General features: G+C 45.8%; 2 protein-coding genes across 2 annotated transcripts in view; both read left to right on the top strand.

The window, feature by feature from the left end:
* sirt5 (sirtuin 5) overlaps nt 1-3657 on the top strand; it is a 4115-nt gene extending 458 nt beyond the window's left edge. The window contains exons 2-9 of the mRNA XM_068725097.1: nt 519-598; nt 701-834; nt 1086-1311; nt 1398-1485; nt 2239-2292; nt 2415-2538; nt 3004-3119; nt 3199-3657. Coding sequence (XP_068581198.1) covers nt 526-598; nt 701-834; nt 1086-1311; nt 1398-1485; nt 2239-2292; nt 2415-2538; nt 3004-3119; nt 3199-3271 — 888 coding nt within the window. The 5' untranslated portion in view covers nt 519-525 and the 3' untranslated portion in view covers nt 3272-3657. The remainder of the gene's footprint in view (nt 1-518; nt 599-700; nt 835-1085; nt 1312-1397; nt 1486-2238; nt 2293-2414; nt 2539-3003; nt 3120-3198) is intronic.
* Nucleotides 3658-20724: 17067 nt separating this feature from the next.
* adcy1a (adenylate cyclase 1a) overlaps nt 20725-27500 on the top strand; it is a 32135-nt gene continuing 25359 nt past the window's right edge. The window contains exons 1-3 of the mRNA XM_068725117.1: nt 20725-21516; nt 22805-22954; nt 25546-25664. Of these exons, the coding sequence (XP_068581218.1) occupies nt 20902-21516; nt 22805-22954; nt 25546-25664 (884 nt within the window). The 5' untranslated portion in view covers nt 20725-20901. The remainder of the gene's footprint in view (nt 21517-22804; nt 22955-25545; nt 25665-27500) is intronic.

Below are 27500 nucleotides of genomic sequence, written 5' to 3'. Positions count from 1 at the left end.
ATCCGAAACACAGGCTAGCTCTGTGCTTGTTTACGTTAGCTTAGATGAGGATGTAGCGCATGTAGCGCTGCAGGACATCACACCACACTGCAGGCTAGCCCCAGGTCGCTTTATGTGTTTTAAAACGTTGACAGTCAAAAGCAAATGTTGTATTAGAAGATAGAAAGTAGCAACACTTTGACGACACCCTTCACGTGGTCATTGTGACGACTCTTACCTCGGGTTTTAAAGGCATTTTTTTTCAAATTAGGCTGGACCAACAACAGCAGCTGCACAACAAACACATTTTGATCAAGTTTCCCAAGTTTTTGTGTTCACCCAAACAGAAGATGACAGCCGGAAGTGACGTGTCAAATTAAAGGCGTTCAATGCAAATCCTCGCTCGTTTTGTCATAACGTGATTTATTGAAGCAAATAGCCTTGTGTGCAAATTGTAAATTAAAAAATAAAGTACAAAATAAAGCGGTGATGTGGAGGCATTAAACTGAGTTGTTTACGTCCTGTTTCTCTTCCCTCAGTAAGCCGATGATTGTGCGCCAGCTCTCCGGTAGAGGCTTCCTAAACTCTCACCTGACAGACATGGCCAGACCCAGTTCAGGTACTTTTCATTCTGTACAGTCCCTGCATGTATTAGTCATCCACAAATTCACGAGCCTTCGTTTTTGTCATTTTGTGTGTGTGTGGACATGTTTATCTGCAGACCTGGCAGCACTCAGGGAGATTTTCTCCGAGGCCAAGAACGTTGCCATCATCACCGGGGCAGGAGTGAGTGCAGAGAGCGGAGTCCCCACCTTCAGAGGAGCAGGAGGCTACTGGAGGAAGTGGCAGGCACAGGTATGCGAGCATATTGTTATATAACTGAACTGTATCGTATTACAACGAGAGGTGTTTCTGCTATGTCGTTCTCCCTCATTTTTTTGATTGTGGTATAAACACCTGACAGTGTAACGCATTTCAATACAGCAGTGGTGCTGTGCAGGTGAGTCTACAACAACAGAAAGGAGCTTAATGCTAATAATGTCCAGGGGAACTTTTCAATCAGCACTCGGTATTTAATGGCCATTTGTCACGTTTTCATCTTTTAGAAACTTGCCACCCCAGAGGCCTTCTCCAGGAATCCCTCGCGTGTTTGGGAGTTTTACCATTACCGCCGCGAGGTCATGCTCACGAAAAATCCCAACCCAGCCCACCTGGCCATCGCAGAGTGTGAGGAGCGGCTGAGCAAACAGGGACGTACGGTCACGGTCATCACTCAAAACATCGACGAGCTCCACCGCCGCGCCGGATCCAAAAACCTGCTGGAACTCCACGGCGAGTAGAATCTGATCTGTCTTCCGCCTGATCGATTGACTATTTGTCTCAGCACTAATCTCTTATCTCCGGTGTTGTTGATCCAGGAAGTCTGTTTAAAACCCGCTGCATGAGCTGTGGTCATGAGGCGGCCAATTACACGAGCCCCATCTGTGCCGCTCTGGAGGGCAAAGGGTAAGAGCTTCATCTGGACTGTTTCACCTCGACAATGTGACGCCGCGGCCCCGGAGCCCTGAGACCATGACGAATATGTGAAGCGCAATGTGGGGAATAAACTAAAAGAAAGGAATTTAGATCGAACGTAACAAACGTGTCAAAGCTAACGAAGAACATGCTGCCTAAACTAATGCAGCAATGAACTGTAGAGAAATGACGACGAGAGACGATCAGGGTGGGGCAAGTTTCAGGCACACACACACACACACACACACACACCCCAAAACACACACATTAACAACACAACATACAAGCCCTGACAGAGTCACAATGCAAATGTGTTTGAAGAGATAAGATAAGATAATCCTTTATTAGTCCCGTTACAGCAGCATAGTGGACAGTGCAAACAAGAGACATAGTACAAAACCAGATCAAAAATCTGTATTATAAATAAGTAATAAAATGGTAAAGAATGAGATATTGATCATATTCATTTGAGCACAAAATGCCAGAGGAAAAGAAACGCCTGTTTCAGTGTGTCAGCTGTCAGCAGCTAAATGACACCTGATGACGCGTTGACAAGAAAGTGTCACTCCGTCACTTCTCTGACATTTAAAAGTGATGTTTTTTTTAATTCGGACACAATGACGATAATCCTGTGTTAATATCAAACGTGAGTATTAGAATCGTTCATGTAAAAACTGGATGTATTGGGGTCTGATTGTCCACTTTAGTGTCGCCTAACGTCTTTTACACAAACCGCCTCCTCAGAGCTCCGGACCCAGACACCAATGACGCCCAGATCCCGGTTCAGCAGCTGCCCAGGTAAGTCACACACTCGTGTTCTCTTTTAGTGCACTGCTCTTTTCAACTGAGGTTATTTGTTTTGACTGTGTGTGTGTGTGTGTGTGTGTGTGTGTGTGTGTGTGTGTGTGTGTGTGTTTCAGGTGTGAGCATGAAGACTGTCACGGTCTCCTGAGACCAGCTGTGGTTTGGTTTGGAGAGACTCTGGACTCAGATATCCTCACTCGCGCAGAGAAAGTGTTGGACAGCTGTGACCTCTGTCTGGTGGTGCGTGTATCTGTGTGTGTGTGTGTGTGTGTGTGTGTGTGTGTGTGTGTGTGTGTGTTTTGTATGTGCAGTTTCCCAACCCAAATCATAAAGTGCAAAAATACTGCTGCCAAATTCACTAATGAAGTGGCCATTTTTTAAATCCATCCTGATTCAAAATTGCATAAATGTTTGATATTTCTCACACAACATGAAAAGCTCACATTTATCACATTTGACAAAGTCACATTAAACATAGCCAGAGAAGAAGAAAGAATAAACAAGTACTGCATCTTAACAATCTTAAATATAGAAAAGAAAATCTGAATTAAAAAATCGGTGAAATAAATTAGTTTAACACGAAGAGGATGGAATGTGCAAAAACATCGACTGGAGTGTGCAAATGTTCACAGGCTTTGCATTAAAGTAACTCGTCAAGTTATTCACTCATTTATTTACATTTTCAATCCCGCTCTCACCCTGCAGGTTGGCACTTCATCCGTCGTGTATCCAGCAGCCATGTTTGCTCCTCAGGTGGCAGCCAGAGGCGTCCCGGTGGCCGAATTCAACATGGAAAACACGCCGGCCACCATGCGCTTCAAGTATGCGTCATTTTACTATCGCACACTATCGCGTCACGCCTACATCATCCACGACATTTCTTTTCTCTTCGGGTTGCAGGTTCCACTTCCACGGCCCCTGCGGGACCACGCTACCCCCCGCGCTGGAGCGCCACGAGACCGAACAAACATGAGGCCCGTTCATCAGCTGCACACAGACCAGACTGCCTAACACTGGAGGACTTTAGTGGTACAAATACCAAAAATGATGGGTTGAATGTAACGAACACTGTGGTGATGGGGTTCACGAAAAGTAAGGACAAAAGGGAAACCGCTTGTTCAAGCTGACGCGGGTGAAATATACAATGACATGTAAGTAGACCGAATCATAAACGGCTACACACATTTGTTTTACGTTGATGCATTTTGTCTTTGTAGCTTCTGTCTTTAATTAAGAGATGGTGGCAGATTTGAAGGATTTTCTTATTAAATATTCCATGTATGTACGTTGAGAGCAATGTGTAATTCCATGTGTGCGTTCACATACATGGCCAATAAAGCTGATTCTGATACGATCACATACAGGCCGTCTTCATCACTCCTTCTGCTTTGAGTGAATGCTGGTTGTGAGGCAGTAGGGGGCAGTGTTTAGCTACTGCTGTGTAAGCCAATGCGCCTCCAGATGGGAGAGAAAAATATAGACTCCTTCCAGAAGATCTGTGGGCTCTGCCTGGGATTTGGGCTGTGTGTGTGTGTGTGTGTGTGTGTGTGTGTGTGTGTTTCAATTCAGTGTTGTGTGAATTTATGAACCGTCATGAATACTGTGTTTGATGCCTTCCAGTGGGCATGAGTGAGCTCCAGTTAAACCAGTGACACCGCATCCCCGCAGCCAGGCAGGAGGAGGAGATGAGGGATTTGCTTCATGTGCTCGGAGATGATTGAAACGGCGTATTCCTGTGAAATATGAATCAATGTATCCTCGAATAAGCCTTAAGAGTGTCCCTGCAGAGCGTCCTCAGAATCCTTGCATGCATGCATGCATCTAGAATAAATAGAATAATTAGAATAAACGGTCTGAATCAGAAAGGATCAACCTTTAATATCGGTGACGGTAGTAATGTAGAAGCGTGTATTGACTGTACACTCCTCTGTACGTGCTCCCCTGTAGGCGTTCTTCAGTTTTCAGGTGGGATTTGAGCCCGACGCTTTAATGCTCGGCCACAACCGAGCGCTGGTCTCAACGTCGGCACGTACTGCGCATGCCAAGTCCAGAACTGTGTTCTTGTGCATCATGGTGCCGTCTTTCATAACAGCCAAGAACAGTATCAAGGACTGTAAGGAAAGACTGAAGTAAGCTCGCCTCAGTCGAACAAAATATAAATCATGATTTGGTAATATAAGATATCAACACATTGTTGTTGGGGAGGATAATAAACACATATGGATCAGAGATGGATGTGATGGACTGCATGTATTTTTAGTGCCACGATGACCAAATCACGACCGGCTGACTGACCGCTCAGGACCAGCGGTGGAAGAAGTACTTTTACATAAGTAGCAATGCAGGTAAAAGTACATCATAATATAGTGAAGAGTACGACAGTCTGCATCGGGAGGAGGTCAACAGAACATCAAACACAGGAGGCCGCCGTTCATTCAACGTTTCCTCGCGAAGAAATCTTTCACTTTTGTTTTCAGCCGAAAATTGATAAAAGAATGTGAACCTTTCCTTTGACAAAGCTTTATAATGATGATAAAGATCCATATGAAACATGACATGATGTGTCTGACAGGGCTGTGGGGGTGCATCACACAGAAGCAAGCACTGCTCTATAGCTTCTCTGACATAGACCGTGTTGGGCTTTGGCTAAAGATGGTATTGTTCCTGACACATCCCCCACCCCCCCACCCAGACTTCCATCATCTCAGCACAAACGCACAGGCCGAGTCAAGCTCTGTACACGCTCATTTGTCAGCGGAGGTTATTAATATTTGGCTAATCTGATGGAGATATTCACATAAGCGACCAGAAGTCTTATCCCACCGTCTCATTCCTCCTTTTCTAAGTTCCCTCATTCACCTTTTTGTGCAGAGCTGTTTCCCCTCTCAGCTCTCATCTGTACATCTGCCAATGTGTGCGATGTTTGAGGCGCCTCCATCACCTGCTCATTAGAGAGGGGATGATGGTCCGACGGTCCCCCGTGACTCTGCTCCAAAAATAACAGAGCCAATTTCCCGCCTGTTAGGCGGCGATTTCACACCAATCTGAGTTGTAGTGCCAGATAGGCCTGTCAGAGAGCGAGAGGCTGTGTGAGAGCGACAGCGATAAGGTGGAAAAAGAAAAAGGCAAAGGAAAAATGTAGGTCAGAGTGTAATGGATCGAAAACACAAGTTCTTTATCCTATAAACACACCGCCCTCATCAGCCGGGAGAAGCCTGTTCACGAGCAATTGCGGCCATTTTGGGAGGTTGTTTACATTTTGGAGGCAAAGTTCTGTGCATAAAAAACACAAATTGTGATTCTTACAGACAAGCTAACCAGCGTCTGGCTGTAGCTTTGTATTTATTGTGCAGACATGAGTATGGTATCAATCTTCTTGTTTAACTCTCAGGAAAAGAATAGGTCAAAATCCTTCCTTCATTAGTTTAGTTTGTAGCGTGAGAACGTAGTGAATGTCTGCATATGTTTGTGTCCCAAAGCTACAAAACTGAATCATCATTGTTTCCAGTCACAGACGGTGGGGGGGCTAAAACAAGTGTTGCAATGAAGAGAAGCCGGTGTGAGGTTTACGGTAAATCTGTCCGTCACTGTGTCAGTGTGTAACCAGCAACCACGTCAGTACGGTCACTGACGTGGTTGCTTTATGAGCCACGCGCCCACATGTGAACTCTCACTGACAGGGGGCTTGTGTCTGTCCGAGTGTCTGCGAGTGGCTGTATGACTTGGAGGACGGAGGCAGTGCAGCTGATTTCCAAGAAGTTTGTCAGCCTTATTTTGTGCAAACATTCGGAAATATTTTGTCCGTATTTGTTCAGAATTATCACCTCAGGCTGCGTGTTTGACTTTCTGTATTTCTGTAGCCATCAGGGTCGTTAAAAGAGAGGGGAAAAAAAACAGATGCAAAGTCACGGTGGGTCATGAATAAAGTTGTGTAAATCGGTGTATATAGAGTCGTATTCAAAAAAAAGCAAATGGCTGCACGGAGCGTTTCTGTCCGATTTTATGTAGATGTTCATTTTGCCCACGTAGCCAAGGACGTAGCTCGTGCCAAGACCATGGGTTGCCTCATGGACCAACTTGATTAAATGTACAGTATGTGTGTGTGTGTGTGTGTGTGTGTGTGTGTGTGTGTGTGTGTGTGTGTGTGTGTGTGTGTGTGTGTGTGTGTGAATAATTTGTCTCCCTACAACTTCTCGTTCAGCTGACAGAAATTCCAATTAGAGAATCCCCCCCCCCCCCCCCCCCCCCCTCTTCCTCTCAAACTGAAGCATCATATTTTATTCATTCGTTTGGCAAACTGTGAAAATGAATCAACTTTGATTCCACAGACGGCCGTCCACCAACATACCTGCAACTCTCAGCACTATTGATTTCTAATTCACACTCAAGAAGACTTATACTTTACTCCTTCTGCAGAGAAAACACAACTGTAGCCTGCAGAGGACCTGCAGTGTGTTTCTTTCGATTTCTCTTCTTGTGAGAACCTCGTGTTTCTGCACGGAGAGAAAGTTTGAGGAAGTTGTCGTCCTGAATCATTATTCTTCACGTTGAAAACTTTAGAGTTGCACTTTCATGTAAGAATTAGCCTCAAGGAAAGTGGTCAGTGCATGTCTTAATGTTTGTGTGCATGCAACTATCACAGGCAAATATTCATGCACACCCATTTGTACACACGTGTGAATATGAAAACATGTTTGTGATTGTCTGGACCTTCCACTTAATGCACTCTGTCGCACCAACGGCGCTTTGAAGAGGTGAGGACCAGAGAAATTGTCTTCGCCATCCGTCCTCTTTTTTTTCCACAAATGTCCCGCGGTTCCAAAATGTCCTCAATTTCCCAAAAATGTTTTTGCATGTCTTCACTTTGCAAAAATTGTCCTAATTTACAGAAAATGTCTCCACTTTGCAGGAAATTTCTCACTTATGTGAAATGTCCTCACTTTCCAAAAACGTTCCGGATTGATACCAATTTCATAAAATGTTGTTAGAGTCCAAAGTCATGTTCAAAAATGTTCCACCTTTCCAAAAAATGTCCTCAAGATCTAACAATCACATTGTTCCCCATAAAGATTGAAGCTCGGAAGCGTGCACACGCACACACACACACACACACACACACACACACACACACACACTCACATATTTTGCTTTCTGGCTCCACCATGGCAGAGTTGAGTGTTAACGTGTTACTGTGGGAGCTAAGATGTGTGTAGCGCCTCGGCAGAGGGAAGCCTGAAGCACTGTTACTGTATACACACTTCCCACATCATTCCTCACACACTGCTGGGCAGTAAAGGGGTGCATGGGCCTCTGCACGTACACTTGTGCACACAGACATTTATCTCCAAAACCTTTCATCGACTGAGAGGGAAAAAAAAAAAACAACCTTGTTAAAGCTTTGTCAGATGATCCAAAAGGCTTTTATCGGGTTTGATTAGTAATAATGAAGGGCTGAGGATTTGCTCTGCAGACCTTTTTAGCTTCTTAAAGCTCAGAGTTTTGTTTTTTTTACGGCACATTTAAATGTCTCTTCATGTCTCAGTGTTTTCATTAAACAAGCTCTGAGTAATCTGCTGTTCACTACCTGCTCAGCACCAAACCGCAGACGCAGTTAGAAACTAGCTGGTCGAGAAAACGGAACATGTAGCTCAACAGTCCGATTTGATATTGGACTTAAATTCATAAGTTAGACGCAAACACGACTCCAATGGGACGATAACGTTGCTCTGTGTCTGCTGGAAATGTAGGCAACCGTCTGCCAAAACACCTGAACACGGTGATGTGATGTCAGGGCTGCTTGTCTTTCTGTTCGATCAGAAGCTGCTTTGTCTCTGCCGTTGTTCAGTAACACTTGACTAACTGTTGTGTTCCAGCTGACAGGAGCAACAACAGGTCGTAGGCAAGAGACGTTCAATGTGTCCCAGTGGCTTCATCGGATCGCTCACTACACTACACCATACGGGACTGTAGTAGAGCGTAGATGATCTGTATTGGGTCCTTCCATCACTGGGCTGATACTGTGCAGTCTAAACCCGGCAGTGTGTCCGTCAGCCGCTTTTAAAACGTTTCTAAATACTGATTAAGGCTGCTTTGAAAATGATCAAATGCAGCAATTTCTATTTCCATTTTCCACTGGACAGTGTCAATATGTGAACGTCAGCCATTTGTATTGGTAAGGATGCTCACTGTTCCCCCTATTGTTTTGTTTTGTACTACAGTAGTTATTCTTAGCACCTCACTCAGTGTGTGTGTGTGTGTGTGTGTGTGTGTGTGTGTGTGTGTGTGTGTGTGTGTGTGTGTGTGTGTGTGTGTGTGTGTGTTTGCTGCAGAGGAGTGTTGTTTAACAAGCTTAGCAGGATCAGGTGCTGAGTAATCTGCCGTTAATGAGGCTCACAGTGGTGTGCGTGTGTGTGTGTGTGTGTGTGTGTGTGTGTGTGTGTGTGTGTGTATGTACATACATGGTAGCCTTTTTGTGTGTACCTTACAATTACCAAAACACACAGCTTTACACCAGCTCACCTAGTGTGTACCACATTTCTACCTCTATATTCTCCTTGTTTCCCCCCCCCCTCACACTGACGCCCTCCATTCACCCTGCTTCACTTTCCATTACTGCCAGCTGATACATGTATGTACGCTGGATGTATAACTCTGTATGATTGCACGCAAACATGCATCTACGTCGTCTGTTGTTTGCCTGTTGGGCAGGATTTAACTGAATTAAGACGACTGAGGCTGGTGCTCTTCCCAATCACCCCAGATTGGGCTTTGGAGTGAAAATCCTCCGGGGAAGCACTAATCCCTGACTGTCGGGAGCAATTTTTATTCCGTAAGCAAAGCTTTCTCGCTCTATCTCTCTCTTGCTTGCTCCCTTTCTTGCTCGATGGCTCTATTTATAGCCCCCTTAAGCTGCTCTGCGTGCCACTGTTTACATTCAGAGCCCCAACTCTTTAGATTTAGAGCCTGCTCTCGCTCGTCCCTTGGCTGGAGAATTAAAAGCGGGACATGTCAATATCGGCTAGCGTGCTCGCATGTAGAAGGGGTCGAGATGGACGGATAGAGGGATTATTATGAGGAACGGAGCGAGACGGATAGAGGTGGAGAGGAGGGAAGACAAAGACGAAGGGAGATGCGAAGTGACAAAACAGATCTGAATGTGTATTCCAGGCGGTCAGGCAAGCTGTCTGTGTTTCCAGAAGACAGAGTGTGATGGAGAGGAGGAGGAGGAGGAGGAGGAGGAGGAGGAGGAGGAGGACGAAGAAGTGCCGGAGAATTAGTGTCTTGTTCAGAGGAGATGCAGATGATGGTGATACCACTCTGCTGGTCATACAGTCACTAGTTGGAGTTATTTTTAAGTTGTATCTTGTTTAATCTGTATGTGTTATGTGGCGGATTTCTTCATCATGACCAGTAACTTCCTAGAGTCTCCGCTGGTTGCCTGGCAACTGGTCCCATCCCAGAAATAGTCCATAACCCCCCCCCAAAAAAAAAACATTAAAATGTCGTTATTTTTACACTTTGATTTTTCTACAGATTTAACAAACAGGATATAACGTGTTCTTTAGTATGTTTAGTATGTTTATATTATTATTGTATTACCTATGGACAGAGCCAGTCTAATTGTTTGCTCGTTATGCTAAGCTAAGATAGCCAGCTGCTGGATGTAGCTTTATACATATATAGGCTACAGACATTGGAATGGTATCCATTTTTGTTCTTATCGCACCTTCAGCAAGAAAGAACATTAGTTTATTTCCCAAAATGTCAAAGCAAATCTAAACTCAAAGGTCCACTTACTCGTTTATCCCAGAGCTTTCAAGCGCCACACACGTATTCCAGAGGAGGAGCTTTTTCTTACACAACAGCTACAAATTGGGTTTTGAATTTCCATTGTGATATCTTTTAATCCCATTATCTATAATATATATATAATATTATAATCTTTGATTGTTGGCCAATAAGATAATGAATTAACTAAATATAAAACCACTCGATTCAGCGTTTCTCTGCTAGAATGTGAAGCGGCATTAAAACCAACAGACTCGGTGAGGAACTTGGACTGCCAACGTAAAAATGAATATTCTTTGTTTATTTGTTAGAGACAATGTTTGATGATCAACAGAAAAAGAGGAAAACTGTGAATGTAACAATAATCCATGAGTTTAAAATGAGCTCTACAGCACAGAGGAAGACGATATAACAGGCTAGTAGGATTATTTACTGTTGCTTTGGGTGTTATATTTGTAATATTTGAAAAACAATGAAATATAATAGAGTTTCTTGAGTAGATTTCCATCATTTTATTGTAACACCGTCCTCCCCCCTAAGCCCTCCAGTTTGTTCCTGTGGAGGTCAGCTGAGAAGTAGTGGTTAAAGGCAGCAGCTAACATTTAGCTCATTATGTAAATGCTAATCATCAGCTGCAGCACAGAACCCGGGGGTTTAGAGACGCTCAGGCACAACTAAGGTTAGCAAAGCAGCACGCTCTGCATTAACAGCTGTAGTACATGAACCGGCGGCTCCACAGTAATCTGAAGTTGTGTTCCCCGCGCGCAGCGAAGCAGCCGTGGTGTAAACTAGTTACGTCATTTAGTGTGATGGAGAAGCCTCGTCCTCTGTGTGTTTTACACTCAGATGAGGCACGCTTCCACTTGTGTTTCCTGCCCAGTGTCAATAACATAATCAGATGTGGGGCTCACAGCTGCTCTACCTGTGTGTGTGTGTGTGTGTGTGTGTGTGTGTGTGTGAGAGCAGGAGAAACGGACAGAGCAATACAGTGCAGTATTTGGACAGTGACATATGTTCTGCGGTGTTGGCTCTGTCTTTTAGTCTATTGGATTTGAAATGAGGTCTGAGTGAAATGGAAAATACACGTTCCCAGTTGTAATGCTGCGTTCATGTATCTCTTGTAAATATACGTCAAGCAGCCTGTATCACACCCGCTCTGAGACACTCTGAGGTATTTCTTAAAAAGCATCGAATCTAATGGGACTTTGGGTGACTATCAAAGCCACACCAGTCATATAAAACCACACGTGGGTGGATCGCGGTAGCTGACCGAGCTACACGGAGAGGTAGGCGGAGGTGTGCGTGGCTGAGGTCTAATTCGATCAAGGGAACCTTTGTCTAGTTGATTGACATGACGTTCCTGTGCGGGTTCCTCCTTGCCGCAAACAGACAAAGCTCAAAGCTCCTCAAAGTTCTCCATTCTCAAAGTTCACCCGGAAACCTCCGTCGTCTCGCGGCGTGACGTCACGTTGGCCGTGCGGAAACACGCGCGACCCCGGCGCATGAGGCAGGCAATAAATAACGCTTTTAAGCCCTGCCCACTTTTTAGCGGTTCAATCCAACGCCAGGGATTTTATTTTAATATAAAAAATATTGTGTTTGTCTGTAAACGACACACAGTACAGAAGTTTCATACGGTGTGAGGGTGCTTTGCTCACATTGGGTAAACTAGAGACCTGAACTTGTCTTGCTGTATTGAGGACTTCTGTTGAAGCACAGACCCTGAAACACTAGAGATGGTTTTGCATGTTTTATCCAGTTTGGTATAATTCCACTCGACGAGTTGCAGCATCTCACGAAAAGACAAGCTGTGGTGAAAAAGAGGCCCGTGCACGATAGTTACTTGTAAGCTTTTTAGCTGAGATTGAAGCTTTATTTTTATTTTCGCCTTGTAAAAGTGTAAAAGAGAATTTGAAAAACAATTGCAAGCTCTCACAGATTGGGATTCATTCTGATAAGATTACAAATATATCAAATGAATCTGATGCTGGCAGGCTTGTGGCATGAGAGTTGTCTCGGTGAGCGTCGCAGAGTAGATCCTCAGCACCTCTGTGTGCATCTGGAGCTCCACACTGCTGCTCATCTATCCGTTTAGCCTCGACTCATTAGCTCCTCCTCAGCCAGCTGAGAGCTCTGATCTGCAAACATTGATTGAGATCAATAATTCACACCAGCGCTTTAATATTTGATGTGTGGAGCTATAATCTGTTGAGGGGCGCACACACACACACACACACACACACACACACACACACACACACACACACACACACGCACACACACCTCTTGGTGGTTTGTGATTATGTCCCCGGCTTTCCCTCCTCTCTGTCTCCATCCCGAGCTGTTTCAGAGTGTCACCGAGCCACTGCTGAATATTTGATGTGTCAGGTTGATTGTGAAGTCGACCCCGGGCCGCGGTCACTGAGGGTTTTCTCTGGCTCCTGCGTTGATCAGACCGACCACCTGCTATTCCCTCATCTGACAGTAATGAAACTAACCGCACTCGCAGAACAGGCAGCGCAAGAGAAGTGCTTCTAACTTGTAGATAGATATGGATATCTTCATTGTCGTGTCGTGCACATAACACGCTCAACCCTCATGGGTTTATGAGACATCAACAATGCAGCTGCAGTGGACACACATTTCATTAAGGTTCATTCAACTATAAAAGGACCTCTCGATCTTAAACAAAACATTCGTCCCTCTCAGGCAAATAGAATCTGCTACAAGAAAGGTTCCTTTTCTGCAGCAAACTCAAGTTTTTCTGAATCATCCTATGTATATATATACAGTATATGTCCTTATTAGGGATGCCACAATATGATAGCAGTATCAGGAATCGGGTCCAATATTGTGCTCATTGGTAAAACTACTCCAATATAACCTGATACCAATGTGACTTTAACCTCCTGTCAGTTGAGCTTAACTAGGCGCTGATAACTGATGCACAAACAGGTTGAATCCTTCATTCATTACCAGCTACAGTGTATGCACAAAACAAACATAAACGGTCATTTAACCACATAAAACACAAGAGTATACCCAGAAAACCTTTTCAGTTCTTTTCAAACGTTGACTCAGCTATTGCTACCGTTCGCATTATTCATACCTCACCCATCAGCTTACTGTGCTGTTACTCCTTTAAGCTTACTGCTGAGTGGGACAATGGAAAAGGGAACGCAGACGCGACCTGACCCTGAAACTCAGACTGACGAATGTGTTCTTCAACACAAAGACTCTCAGTCATCCGGGTCAGAGGACGTCTTTAAGTTAGTTAAAAGGAAGCTGGTAGAAGAATGCTGTGAGAGCAGACTGTTGATGGTTTATTGAAGCTTTCTGCATCCACAAGGTTGTGACTTTTACTGCTAATTTAAAGGTCTGAGCGGAAGTCTGCGTGAGACGTTTCCGCTGCTGTGTCACTGGCTGTTGCTTCTGTGGGTTGTTGTGTATCACCAACATTTCAAGTGCACTTATTTTCCAATTTACCTCCACATGAAGTGGTTAAGACATCTGGCTGTTAGACACTGTTAGAGGCCCCTGGAGGGAAAAAACACGTTGCTGTTTATTTAGGGACATTTGCCAAAATCTGCAAAAAAATAGATTTTGACAGAGAGTAAATATTCAAGACAAGCTCACAAGATTAGAGGAACGGTACAGAAATACGGTTAATTGCTTAATTGCTATGCTGAGAGCTACAACCAGCTGCCTGTCAGAAGCAAAAGTAAAATAATCTGCCTTCTAACTGTAAAGCTCACTACATTCCTACAAAAAACAAAGCATAATAACTACAATTTTTTATTTTTTTCAGGTGTTATGCACAGAACTGAACCTGCTTCTTTCCATGTCAGCACCAGATTATGGCTGCATTCACGCCAAATTGCAGCGAAAATGCCCAGTCCTCCCGTTCATTTAGATGTGTAGTGTGTTTATCCAGAGAGCCACAGACAGTTGAATCAGGATGAACTTTTCACGTCGCCACGCTGCGGTGGACAACCACGTCATCACTGCAATGCCTGATTGGGCCTAACAGAGTTGAAATTATTGCCCGTTTATAAACAGTTCCCTAACTTTAAGATGCCAAAAGTAATAAGACAAATAAGCAGTACCATAAATAAAGTTATCATCTTCATTATTTGCTGTCGGATCCTTTGAAGTCTCCGTCGCCTGCTTCCCTTTCCTGCTTGTTTGAGGGCTTTTTGCCTTCAGTCTGGCGTTCGCCTGTAACACACATCACCAGCTGGACTCTATGTCTGTCTGCATGTTTTTGAATCATTGTCCCACTGTACAGTCCTTAAATCTTCAGATTGCTACTAAAAAGAGCTACGTGATTGTTGCCCTAACATGGACAACTCCTCCAACTGAAACGACACAATAGGTCTTTTCTGATCCGGTGCCAGTCGACAAAACACACGATAGAACAATCATATCTGCTCAGATCTTCTGCCCATGACCACGGTTTCTTTTAGTTATTTGTACTCCCAACTGTCCATCTAACCCTCCCACAGACAGTGAGGCGTTACCGTCGATTACTCCACCGTTTGCGACACAGATGTGACGGCAGCCATGACGCCCAGGTCAGCTGTTAAAACCACATAACTATTCCCCACCGCCGTCTGAGACGATGGCGGTCTCACCTTTTCAGGTACACTTCAAAGAAAATACATGAGCTAATTACACTGGTGTATCTGGAGTAAACTCCTCACCAGCTGTGAACAAACATTTAACATGAGTAGTTTTGGATCAACATCAACTTCAAAGTCCGATCATCTGGTCTGGGCTGAAATCTAAACCCGGTGCAGCACGCTGCTTATTATTTCCTCTATTTCATGAAGCGCCCCACTGTGATGAGATGAGAGCTGGTGGACAGAAGCACACTGAAGTGTGTGGTACCGGCCATTTGTAGGCAAGGAGGAAGAAGAAGTAGTACATCAATATCACACTGTAAAAAAATACTGTTACGAGTAAGAGCCCTGCATTTAAAATGCTACTTCAGTAAAAGTACCTGTTAGGCAGCAGATCAAGCACCTGTTATGGTGCAGTAGAAGTATAATAGTCAAGTAAAATGCTAGCACATCAAAGTCCTACCTCTGTACAGCGCTTGAGTAAATGTAGTTAATTCATTTATGTACTTAAAATACGTAACATTTGTGTCGTCGAGTGGCTGAAAGCACCGTAAGAGCTTCTGCGCACAATGGAGCATCTGCTGTTTCTCTGACGAGGAAAACCGTAACATGATTCGATACCGTAATATTGAATACGTATGGACTGCAATGTAGATTAGATGTGTAATCCGCAGCCTGAAGTACACATTTCGACTGAATCATTTGAGGAACCATTTTAATCTGTGACTCACCTTTAGGATCCATCCCAAATGTTCAACAGCTAGAACTAACAACGTGCCGGTGCATCAAGAGGGGCTTGGAACATGTGTGCCATCTATTTAGTGAAGATCTAGAGTTCAGATGTCTGTAAATCCGTCATGCCTGTGTCGTCACATGGAAATAGAGCGTCTCTCATGCTGAGGGTGGCCACAGAAACTCACCTGCCGCGTGTTTGTTGACGAGCTTCACTGAGGATAGGAGTGTCAGCAGAACCCACTCGCCCTTTGTTACTTGAGAGAAATCCTTGCGCTATATTCCACGAGGATGACTTTAATCCTACTTTGCAGTCCACAGGGACTTTACGCACTCCTAAAAGCAGTGGCATGGAAGAAAGTCATTAGGTTGACGACTGCTGCTCCACAGGGAAATATTACAGTCATCATCTACCGTATGGAGTATTATTTAGTCACTGTGGCTCCGAGGTGTCGGGAGAATTATAAGCTTCCTTTTTCCTTTTCAAACTAAAGACCAGAAATAGTTTATTTGTTCTCATAACAGTTCTTTTTAATCTTTTATTACGCTCACTGTCAGATTGAAGTGTTTTTTCATGACATGACAGGAAGATTTTTTTTATCATTCATTTGAAATTTTACCCATTCAGGATCACATTCATATTTTAATCGCGTTCATGTAAAATTCCCTCACAAGCACTCCGAGGGAAATTCATGAAAAACACCGACAATCTGCCAGGCTGTTTCTAACTTTCAAAGACGCAACTGGTGCCATATGAAAGAGTTCTGAAAGTGCATGCGTTTTGTGCGAGGTTGTGTGAATGTATGTATGTGTGTGTGTGTGTGTGTGTGTGTGTGTGTGTGTGTGTGTGTGTATATTTAAATGATAGTTGCATTGGAAATGTTTTTCAGCTTCCCTCCAACATCTCTTGCAGGGAGAGATGAGAGGAGTTGACACACAGAATTAAAAATATCTCTCAATAGCACTCCCACACACACACACACACTGCAACCCAAGAGGCCACACACACACACACACACACACACACACACACACACACACACATTTGCACACTTTAACACACAGCCTACTGCTGAAGACTCTTTTTGTGTCTCCCTCATCTTTTTCATTTCTGCTCTTGCGCGTATGGATGCATACGTACAATCTGCTGGCTGTTGTGCACGCAGAGGTGTCACAGACAGATTTAAAGATTTCATTAATTCGCTTCTCCTTTTGACCCCCTATTGTAGCATTTTTTTATGCATGCTAGCATCATGTAAAGACTTGGGAATAAATCCATTTAGCTTTGCACAGCGATTATGCGGACAATGCGGTTCACAAGGTCTTTTAGCGGCTGTCTGAATATCAGTTTATGCATGAGAGCTGGTTTCTGTGTTCATCTATTCCTGTCTTCCACAGAGAGAGGCAAGGAGCTAATTGTGTTCGTATGAATGACAGCAAAGCAGGTTTATTCATGAATGCAAACGACACTGCAGCGGCTTCCTCAGCCTCGACAGAGGGGCTCCTATTCATGAATGTGCCGAAGATCCCGGTCTACTAAGGTCCCATTTATCTGTCTTTGTGTCTCCCTGCCAACTGGCTGCCATCACACACACACACACACACACACAGGGTCCATGAGCAGGAAATCACCTGGCTATGATTACGAGAGCGGGGCGCCTGACAAATCAAAATCAAAGCTGCAATCTCAGGGTCACCCGGTTTGAGGCGGTGCTAGACTTGGTCTGACGTTTTCAAAGTTTTATTATAAATGTATGGATTTACTCGCTCTACACACACAGCTACCGCTGCACCCCCCCCCCCCCCGTCTGTGTTTTTGCACTAGCTTGGTGGAAAAGGTTTTGTGCGGTTCGGCCGGCACCTCTGAAGCTTTCATCTGCTCAGCACCCCGTCCTCGTTGTCAGAGCCTCAATTTCGGAGAAATGTCAGTGAGCACAATGAGCCCCGGCAGGGGCAGGGGCTCTGTGTCACCGAGGAGCAGACATGATGCAAACTCATCAGCTGCACTCATCATCTCAAACCACCTGAAAGAAAGTCAGAGAGAGAAGACAGAGGAGAGAGAGAGAGAGGGAGGGAGGGAGGGAGAGAGAGAGAGAGAGAGAGAGGGAGCCAGGGTGTCAGATTGGGAAACACCTCAGCAGCATATCAGTCACAACTGCTAGCCTTACTGCCTCTGTTGCCATGGCAACGGGGGACCGTCAAGGCATCCTGGAGGGAGGGATGGTCCGAAAATCTGCAGCTGTCACTTACTTCAAGAGAGGGAGAGAGAGAGAGAGAGAGAGAGAGAGAGAGAGAGAGAGAGAGAGAGAGAGAGAGAGAGAGGGAGAGGGAGAGATGGAGCCAGTGTGTTTGTGTTGCGCTGCCTGTGCTGCTGCATCACTTCCCTTCACCTCATGGGTAAGATGCTAAACAGGAGGGATGAGACGCTGGTGAACGGAGCCGGTGGGGATATATAAGATCAAGATGTACAACTTGTAGCTGCTTGAGGTTTATTTATGCAGCACCATATAGAAAGAAGGAGCGCTGTTCCCTGTGACACAAATGTACAAGAGAGAAGACGACGTCAGCGGCAGATACGACGTTAAAACACGTAGACCTAGTGATTGACAAAAGTGATGAAGTTGGTTAAAGCAGGACTATTATTATGTTTTTAGAGGTGCTTGAAAGCCTCAATTGACAATTCTGTCCTCCTAGACTTATCCATTTTTACATTAATTAACTGCTTAGAAATGCAAAATACTAAAAAATTGAATGGAAATTGCATTCTATAAGAGACATATCTTTGCAGCTTATTAGCCATATTCATTGGCATGTAAATCCACGGAGAGATTTCTAGCACGAGCTTTGAGCTTGAAATCTTCAGACTAACTGTACGACAGTGCATGGGAATTTAGAAAGCGAGCGGGTGAAGCTCTCCTCACCATTAGGAGGAATGTTATTCGTCTACCCTCACTCTGGGGTCGGGACGTCTTTCTTCTCGATCTCGTCTCTCTGCACCCTATTGATTTGAAACGCGCCGGGCGATAGTGGATATTGACCACGTAGTAATTGACTGTGCGCACGGAGAGACGTTTTTGTTTTACGGCGCTCAAAGTGCTTCGCATTGACGTCTTCACTGATGACTTCCTCGGAGGTCTTAGCGATCTGAGACACGCGTGACAACGAGAGGCAAGGTCATGGGTCAAAGCGCTACTCACGTCAAGCTGTGACAAGAAGGCAGTTATGTTTAACACACACTGATAAAGGATTACATTATTATTCCCAATCAATCAAACAGATTCTATAGCTCCTTGATTAGAAATATATTAGAACTTAAGTTACCATAATCGCCCAGAAAACTCAAAAGAAGCTTTTGTGATAAGAGTCAAGGTTTATTTGTTTGTCTTATTGGATCCCCGTTAGCTTCAGCTATAGCGGTTGTTGCTGATCGTCATGAATTAATTAAAGCAAAGTCCAAACCATCCGATCTTTAGGTTCTGTCTTGAACACTTTCCTTTGTGCCTGAATGAAGTCCCTCCCTCTGCGTGTGTCGTAATCCTTCTCTATGCTTTGCTTGTGTACTGATCCCACCATGCATGCTTTTTGATGCATGTGAGTCTCTCTTACTGGCTAGCTCATGGCCGCCGCTCTGCACAGCTCTCATACGGCGGTTACCGAGCCACAGCGCCGCCCACTATCCAGCTCCCAGCTAGCTAAACGCTGTCAGCTCTCTCTGCGCCGTTGCCGTCGTTTGCACTGTTCCTGTTGTTAGCCGCCGCCATGTTGAGAGCCATTTGGAGGCAATTCCTCAAACCTATATATGCTCTGAATTTGGAATTGAGCACCTTTAAGGCTTGAATATTTCCACTGATGAATGCATGTTTTCTTATTGTATTAAATCAGATTACCACACACCAAACCTGGGGCCATGTGGTACTCCATTATAGGAACAATGGAGAAACAAGGGGTTAATAGGGGTCCAGCACTGCCCCGGGCCCCCAAAGGAGGCAATCTTTGCATACATTATGAATCACTATGGACATATGTAAACCCTGTTATGTGGTGCTATATTCAAATAAATAGTATTGATTGTACATATTCTTATGAGTTTATATTCATTTTATGAGAAAGTTATATTTTCAGTGAAGCAGGCCTTTATTCTGTAACTGTCTGTTCTACAACTTCTGAATTTTGAATTAATCTCATATTCAATAACCTGAAAATGATAAACACTGCCCATCTTGCATGACTCATCTCCATTTTGATACAAGCACATTTTTGGATATCCTCATTATATTCTTATATAAGATGATATTTTTTTGTACTTTTCTTCATTTCAATTGCTTTTTTCTACTGCAGCTTCCAGACTATTCATCCATAGTTCACTTCCCATACTTTATTCCACAGTTCTGTTAATAATACTGATTTTCAAGTTTCAACTTAATGCAAATAAATGCACACAGCCTATTATATGCACAAGTGCACGCGCACAATATTAAAATATGCACAAAACATGCCCTCAATCATAACAATGGTGCATCACAGTTTAAGATGCACGCCATTACTCGAACATGTTCCCTGTTAATTCGGAAGGAGGGCTATTTTTAGCCTCCCTGCACGATTATATCCCTCTCTTAGGGTTGCTTCCGCGCGAAATGAGCACTTGACTTTGCAATAAAATATATGAGGGGAAGAGATGCGGGAAAGACCAAATTGTTGCTATATTGGACCATCCACCGGTGCAGCTGGGCTATTTTTAGCGGGGAACTACATCAGCACTGACTGCAGACACTGAGAGGGGAAATCACCAGCGCTGTTTTGCTTCAGTCTTCACCCAACCACTGACATTTCACTAAAGCGATTTAAAGCAGGAGAAGGACACACGGCAGAATATAATATTTACTGTGTGTGTGTGTGTGTGTGTGTGTGTGTGTGTGTGTGTGTACGTGCGCGAGCGAAGGAGAGAAAGTAAACCAGGAAAAATATTGTCAAATGATGTTTGAATAATATCACCGAGTCTCGTGGTGAGCTGTTTTGATTATCATCTTACAAGCGCGTGATCTTTCCAATGAGTCCGGTTGAAGCGCAGGATCACCGGTAACCCTGTGTGAGGCACCGCAGGTGGTCCGAGAGAGAGAGAGAGACGGAGAGAGAGAGAGAGAGAGAGAGAGAGAGAGAGAGAGAGAGAGAGAGAGAGACGGAGAGAGAGAGAGAGAGAGAGAGAGAGAGAGAGAGAGAAAGAGAGAGAGAGGCGTGATGCACATTGGTCGGGCTACTTTTCTGACGACACACCAACAATCGTCAACCTGTGGATAAGGCGCGCGCGGTGCTCTGTTCCCTCCGCTGCCACCCTCTCCCCCTCTGACACCGAGCCCGACCCTCGGACATCCAGGACGCATGAACTGGGAGAGGGTGCCGGTTCGATTCCCGAACGGAGGCGAGGAACCGAAAAGTTGAGGAGGTCGTGCGCCGTCCCCGCTTCATGAATGGCCGGAACATGGAGGAGGTGCCATTGGAAAGAGTCAAGACCCGGCGGAGGAAGGGTCACTGCCCGGCCGGCGCACGCCTGGGCGCCATAACCTGCGAGGACGAGTTCAACAGCCAGGAGCTGGAGGCTCTCTTCCAGAGCTACAACCTGAAGCTGGAGCAGACCGCCACCCTCAAAGCGCTGGCGGTGCTCATCGTGGCCGCGTCGTCGCTGTCGCTGGTGGAGCTGCTGTCCAGTCCGCGTCTCACCTTGTCCAAGGGCTCCTACCCGGTGCACTGCGTGGTGTTCCTGTCGCTGTTCATCGTCACCAACGTCAAGTACCTACAGGTGACGCAACTGCAGCAAATAGCGAAGCTGGCCCTGCTGTTCAGCTTCACCTTTGCGCTGCTCTGCTGTCCGTTCCCGCTGGCGCTCGGCACATCGGAGCCGCTGAGCGCCGCTGCCCCCGAGCAAGGCGTGTGGCAGCTCATGCTGGTCACCCTCGTGGCTTACGTGCTGCTGCCGGTGCGGACGCTGCTGGCCGTTTTGTTCGGGCTGATGCTGGCCACGTCTCACTTCATTGTCATAGCCACGTCGTTCACGGGAAGGAAACAGAAGCTGTGGAGACCGGTAAGTGCACACCACGCATCCTGCTCCATGCTCTTTAGTCTCTCGACCAACTTTGTTGACTTATGCTTTACGGTTAACGGTTCTTTCACTTAAGGCGTCATGTTATCGAACAGGTAGCTGGTTGAGTCGCCCGTTCACTCAGAAACTACAGTCCAAGTGCCCTTGAGCAACTTCTCCGGTGAAGACCACAGTTGCACTGCGGGAAAGCTCCGAGCTCCGCGTAAGTGTAGGAAGTGGTGATGCTAAACAACACGCTTACTCATCCGACTTTCCCCTGGAGAAGAACCGGTTCAAGTGGAACGCCCTCAGTGATCGATATCAGCTGCAGGGTACTGGAGGTGTAACATTGGAAGCGAGCAGAGAGTTTCCCTTTAGCGCACCTCAGTAATGAAGCAGACGAGGAGCTGTCCAGCTGCCGGTGCTGAAACAGGATCCCGCGGAGCCTCGTAGGCAACTTAACGTTTATTCTTGACTGCTCCTCGTGCCCCATATTGTATTCATGTAACACCTTGATATTTCTGCTCCTATAAAACAGGAGTTCACAAGCGTTTTTGGCTAGTAAGCCCCTATGTCTACCTGCATCCCCTCCTCGGGTTACAAGTTGCAAAGACCAATTCTTCCTTCTCAAATTGCTTTGTTTGACACGTCGGTGTCTTAAAATGTAAAATAAGAAATAAGAATTAGAAAAAAGTAAGAAAAAATGCACTAAATCAGCGTTTCTGCAGCGTGTGCTGTTTACCACTAATCAATAAATCCTTCTATATGGTCTCTCAATATGGTCCCCTCCAGATCCTTTGGTTGGGAGCTCTATTTCTGGAAGTGTTTCCTTGTTCTGGTTTTGCTCTGGTGTGAACTGGAGTGAAGTCCTGTTGAAGTTAATGATGTCGCTGTGACGGATTGAAGTGTGACCTTTCACCCCTGACCTTTTAGGAATCAACGCCACAGAAAGGCCACAGAGTTCATCCTCAAAAGGAAGTGTTTGGCACGACCAATAGTTTCGGATCATTAATCAATAAGGTACTTTCTCTGGCGGCCATTTCCACTGTATGGCTTTTGTTTCTTTAAGTCACACCCGCAGAGCGATTCATGTTGTAATCAACGTGCCGACCCGGAGGTTCCCCATTTAATCCATCCTATGGATTAATCAAGGATTGAGAAGTCTAATCCGGCCAGGATGTATGATTGCACACAGAGACGCACGTATGGACACGTGTGTTCCCTCAGGCTCACACGCGGTATGTAGATGCTGCCGGCTTTGTTTGGCATGTCTGTTCTTGTTTGTGTGCAGCTGGTGGCCAACGCGGTGCTGTTCACCAGCGTCAACTTGTCCGGGGTGTTCGTGAGGATTCTCACCGAGCGCACCCAGAGGAAAGTCTTCCTGCAAGCCCGCAACTGCATCGAGGAGAGGCTGAAACTGGAGGACGAGAACGAGAAGCAGGTGAACTCTCGCACAAACACACACGCGAGCGTGCACGGGTAGATGGAAAACAGAGAGCAAGACGACGCCGTGTGCACACGCTTAACCTCGCCCCGAGCGCATATGTTCACGAGATCTTCACGTGTCTCTCGAGAAGTGTTTTTAAAGGTTTCAGATGCCAATGTATTCTAACAACCTGCCCACAGGCACGCAGTAACTATGACAGCGGCTATTTAAGGAAGGAACAATTACTGCGGCACATGCACCAGCGCCACACGTTCCGCCCCCCTGTGCGCGCACCTACAGCGACTCAACAAAAGAACAATCAGGCAACTTTAACACACAGAAACACTTTGTTCTGAGACGCACCTCCACACGAAAGCAACCGACACCAGTTGTTACACAGAGAAGGAATCATCCGATGTATGTAATATGCCTCTATACACGTCTCACCTTCGTTATACACACACCGGTGAGCGCGCACACACTCTTAGCAGCTGTGCTTTGTAGATTAGTTGATGATATGCTGTGTTTTCCGCAGCAGTAACAGGCTCCCTTCTGACAGGTAATTACACAAGCAGATTGCTTTCTTGCCCCCCCCCCCCTCCCCCCCCCCCCACCTACTCCAGTAAAGGTCACAGTTTATCTGGGTGAGTGGAACACAAACAGACCCCCTGATTGGGATCCATCAACAGCCAGCTAACAAGCCTGCAACCAGGCTGCTGCTCACGTGACCGCCAACAAAAAACGGCCCGGATTTGAATTTCACTAATCAAACAGGCCTCTGGTTGTCACTCGGCTGTCGCTCGGGTTTTTGAGCCGGATCCATAGCTTGTATTGATTCTTCAACATGTGTCGGCTGCGTGCTGGGCGTCTGGGCGGTAAATTGACTCCTCGGTTCAATAGTAAGCTCGGAGCGCAGAGGCAAAGGTTTCCTCTTTACTCACGTGAAGCGTTCAGGAAACAGACAACCGCCGGTCCAAAAATGTGACGCTGACGTCTCTGATAGAAACAGGTTGGCCAATATGAATGCAACAAAACACTCCGTACCGCACGGTCAGCATTTCCTCGGCTTCGTCCACAGTACTTTTAGGACTTCCCACCCATGTCGTCTTTAAAACGTAAGCATTAGAGTTCATTCTTGACCACAGAAATAGCAGTTTTAAAGCCCCATCTCAAAGTCCACTTGGCAGTATTTCCAGAGCTTTCAGCAGCTGTTGAGCTTGTGCTTCAACAAGATCCGTCTCCATGACTGAACTCCGATGAAGACTGTGTGTTATGGATGAAAGCTCCAGGAAAGAGGTAGTGTGGCGGACCTTGTCTTGGGATTGGTTTACTATTTCCTAAGTCAAGAATGATGATGTCACAAACGGTTAATAGGAACATCACCTGATCTGACAATAACAGCTCCTAAAAATATCTTCACTCAAGGTCCAGTGACTGTCTTTTTTCAGAACTTTCCAAAACATCTCATGGTCTTTGTTTTGCTCGGTTGTCCTGAAGAGACAAACGCGTCGGCTTCCTTCAGTTCAGCGTTCGTTTCCAAGATGCAGAGTTTTCGTTGGAATTCCCTTGAATGGATCCTGAGGACCGGGGATCTGGATTCTGAACGTGAGCCAGCGGTTCATTAGTAAACCTGAGGAGAGCTGCAGTCACACAGAGCACACGGTGAACTAAGCCCAGGGCGGATCAGAGAAATGGGAATTATAACACGTTTAGGGAGGAGGAATGGAAGAGATTAACGAGATAAATGATTTCATTAAAACAACCACACCTCCACACTTTGGTTATCACCACTTTTACACCTGACGTCAGCACACATGGACAAACCCTACTTCCACACGCAGCCTCCAACAGGAAACGGGACGGCTGTTTCTGGTTCAGTTTCTTACTCACGGGTCAGAAGCAGCGGTGTGAATGGATGTCTAATGTGAAACAGTGCTGGAGGGAGACACAGGAGAGCCCCGGCTGCTTTTATAACCCGCCTCTCAACAGCTATTCAGCAGAGCCGCCTGATGATTCATTGTGCATTCACAATCGTTTGACATCTTGCGAGACGTTCGAGAGTACTCTGTGCTGCTGCAACTGAGACGATTCAGTCACACGGAAAAACAACAACATGCTGAAGAATAAACCCTCTCTAGTTACGGATCATCAAAGTGTTTGATGAAATAATAAAAGTCCTCAAAGTGTTTGATGAAATAATAAAAGTCCTTTTCTGTTGATCGATTAATGGATCAATCAATTAATCGTTTTAGCTGTTTTTTAGTGTCATGAAAGAGAAAATCCTCTCATTTCAGATGCTGGAGACAACAAATGTTGAGAAATGTTGCTTAACTTTTACAATTAATAATAATAATAATAATAATGGATTCCAAAAAGTGTCACTGATTAATTTCCTGTTGATGGACTTTTTGTCATTTTGGAATATTCTGTTTACATCATGCAGCTCATGACATAAATACAAACATACAGTACATACATTCATGTCCTCCCAGTTAAAAGTCCTCACGATGTCCTCTTCTTCTGTTTTAAACCCCCCCCCCCCCCCCCCCACACACACACACACACACACACACACACACACACACACACACACACACACACCTCAGGAACGTCTGCTAATGAGCCTCCTGCCCAGGAATGTTGCCATGGAGATGAAGGAGGACTTCCTGAAGCCGCCTGAACGGATCTTTCACAAGATCTACATCCAACGTCACGACAATGTCAGGTACGGGGGGGGGGGGGGGGGGGGTGTCATGACGACTGCAGAGAAGCGCGGAGAGGCCGGAGCGTTCTGATCCAAAAGTCACCCGCTGTGACGCCGAGGAAACCAATTAAAGGTAGCCGTTAATACGGACGCCACCGATGGATCAGAAACGCTCCTCTGCCGTTGTGTGGCAACCAAACCGGTGACTGCAATAGTATCTATTAATTGTTTTATTAGAGGCGATTTTGTTGACTCAAGGTTCACTTAGTATCAGTGTAATTATCTGTGAGATGCAAATGACGTCTGATACGACGTCTGTATGACTACAAAGCACACTGGTGACATTCTACCACCACCTTTTCTGATGAAACAGGCTCTTTGTAGCGAAGTCACCAAATCCAAAAAGTTTGAGAAGTATTGAGCAGAAGCAGCTTTGTGGCTTTAAAGCGGCTACAATTTGTATTTCTGTTATAACAATAGGACGACGTGACATGTAGGGGGCGCTCATACACTCGCCGTTTTCATGAGTGAAATAATGCGTGTGTTCGTCCTGAGATTCCGATCCGCTCCAACATGTACTGGGTTTCGTCATTGGCCCGTGCCGCACGCTTCCACCAAGTCTAATGAAAATCAGGCCAGTCGTCTTCCCTTAATCCGTCAATCAAACCGAAGCGAAGCTGCGACCTCCTCAGGTAACGCAGTCTGAATGGAGCTTTTGGTTCCAGCTCACAGTTCAGGTGTAACGTAACTGTTCTGGTTCTCTCTCCCCACTTTCATGCGGCATCGCTTTTTGGTGGCAGCCGGCAGATGTTGTCAGCATGTAGACTCAACTCTAGAACATGCCTGCTGCTTCCAGCGCCTCAAGGTCTCTCTGTTTTATGTCAGCATTGAATGTCTTTGGGTTTTGGACTGTTGATCAGACGAAAAAGCAATTTGAAGACGTTCTCTTTGGTTCTAACAGACAACAAATGAATGCATTGATTTGTTGAAGAAAATTCAAAATGAAAACAATTGAAACGAGACGTTTCGCTGCCCTATCCCTGTAAATTCCCTCAGCCTGTTCAGCAGCCACCTCTGTTGCACTCGTAATGAGGGAAATATTACAGAGCGTGAGAACCTGGCCCGACTTTGAGCCGATTACGTTCCAACGAGCCAGGAAAGAGAAATGGAGAGCAGTATCAGTGCTGCTGAGTGTGGGAGTGGAGGGCTAGGTAGCATGTCAACAGCACTCCTGTCAAGAGACAGTCCTCTCCTCTCTCTCTCTCCTCTCTCTCTCTCTCTCTCTCTCTCTCTCTCTCTCCTCTCTCTCTCTCTCTCTCTCTCTGTCTGTCTATCCGCTCGGCTCCCACACAGCTCGGGAAACGTCACCGCTCGTTCACCCGCCTTGCCGCTGAACTGGCGTACGACCAAACGTCATGCTGCTGCACCCAGCGAGCCAGCTCCCGCCCGTCTCCAGGGAGCTTCTACAAACACACACACACACACACACATGCGCCACCCGTTAACACGTGGGGGTTAGAAAAAAACAAACCCTAAAACCCCCCCGTCACTAGGTCGCTGAGCAGGGGCGTGACATCTCCCTGATCTGGCCCTCCTTTGATGTGGCCCCCGAGAACGTTTGATCCCGTACCTATTTAGCTCTGCCGCCGCGATGCTCCCCCCCCCCCCCCCCCCCCACCCTGCCCTCCTCTCGCCTCCTCTTCCTCACCCACCGGCACGACCTGCAGAAGAACAGCGCCATTCAAAGACAATCACACAACAGAGCTCTTCTGTCGAGCAGCTGTCGTGATCCCGGCTTTGCATACATCAGGCTCCTGAGCAGCTATATATCACGCTGCCAAAAAGAGCATAGCAACT

Source organism: Cebidichthys violaceus, unplaced genomic scaffold (genome assembly GCF_023349555.1).
Source record: "Cebidichthys violaceus isolate CVI_PGR_0920_01 unplaced genomic scaffold, fCebVio1.0.p SCAF_33, whole genome shotgun sequence".
Lineage (NCBI taxonomy): Eukaryota > Metazoa > Chordata > Actinopteri > Perciformes > Stichaeidae > Cebidichthys > Cebidichthys violaceus.
This window is presented reverse-complemented; position numbering and strand designations above follow the sequence as displayed.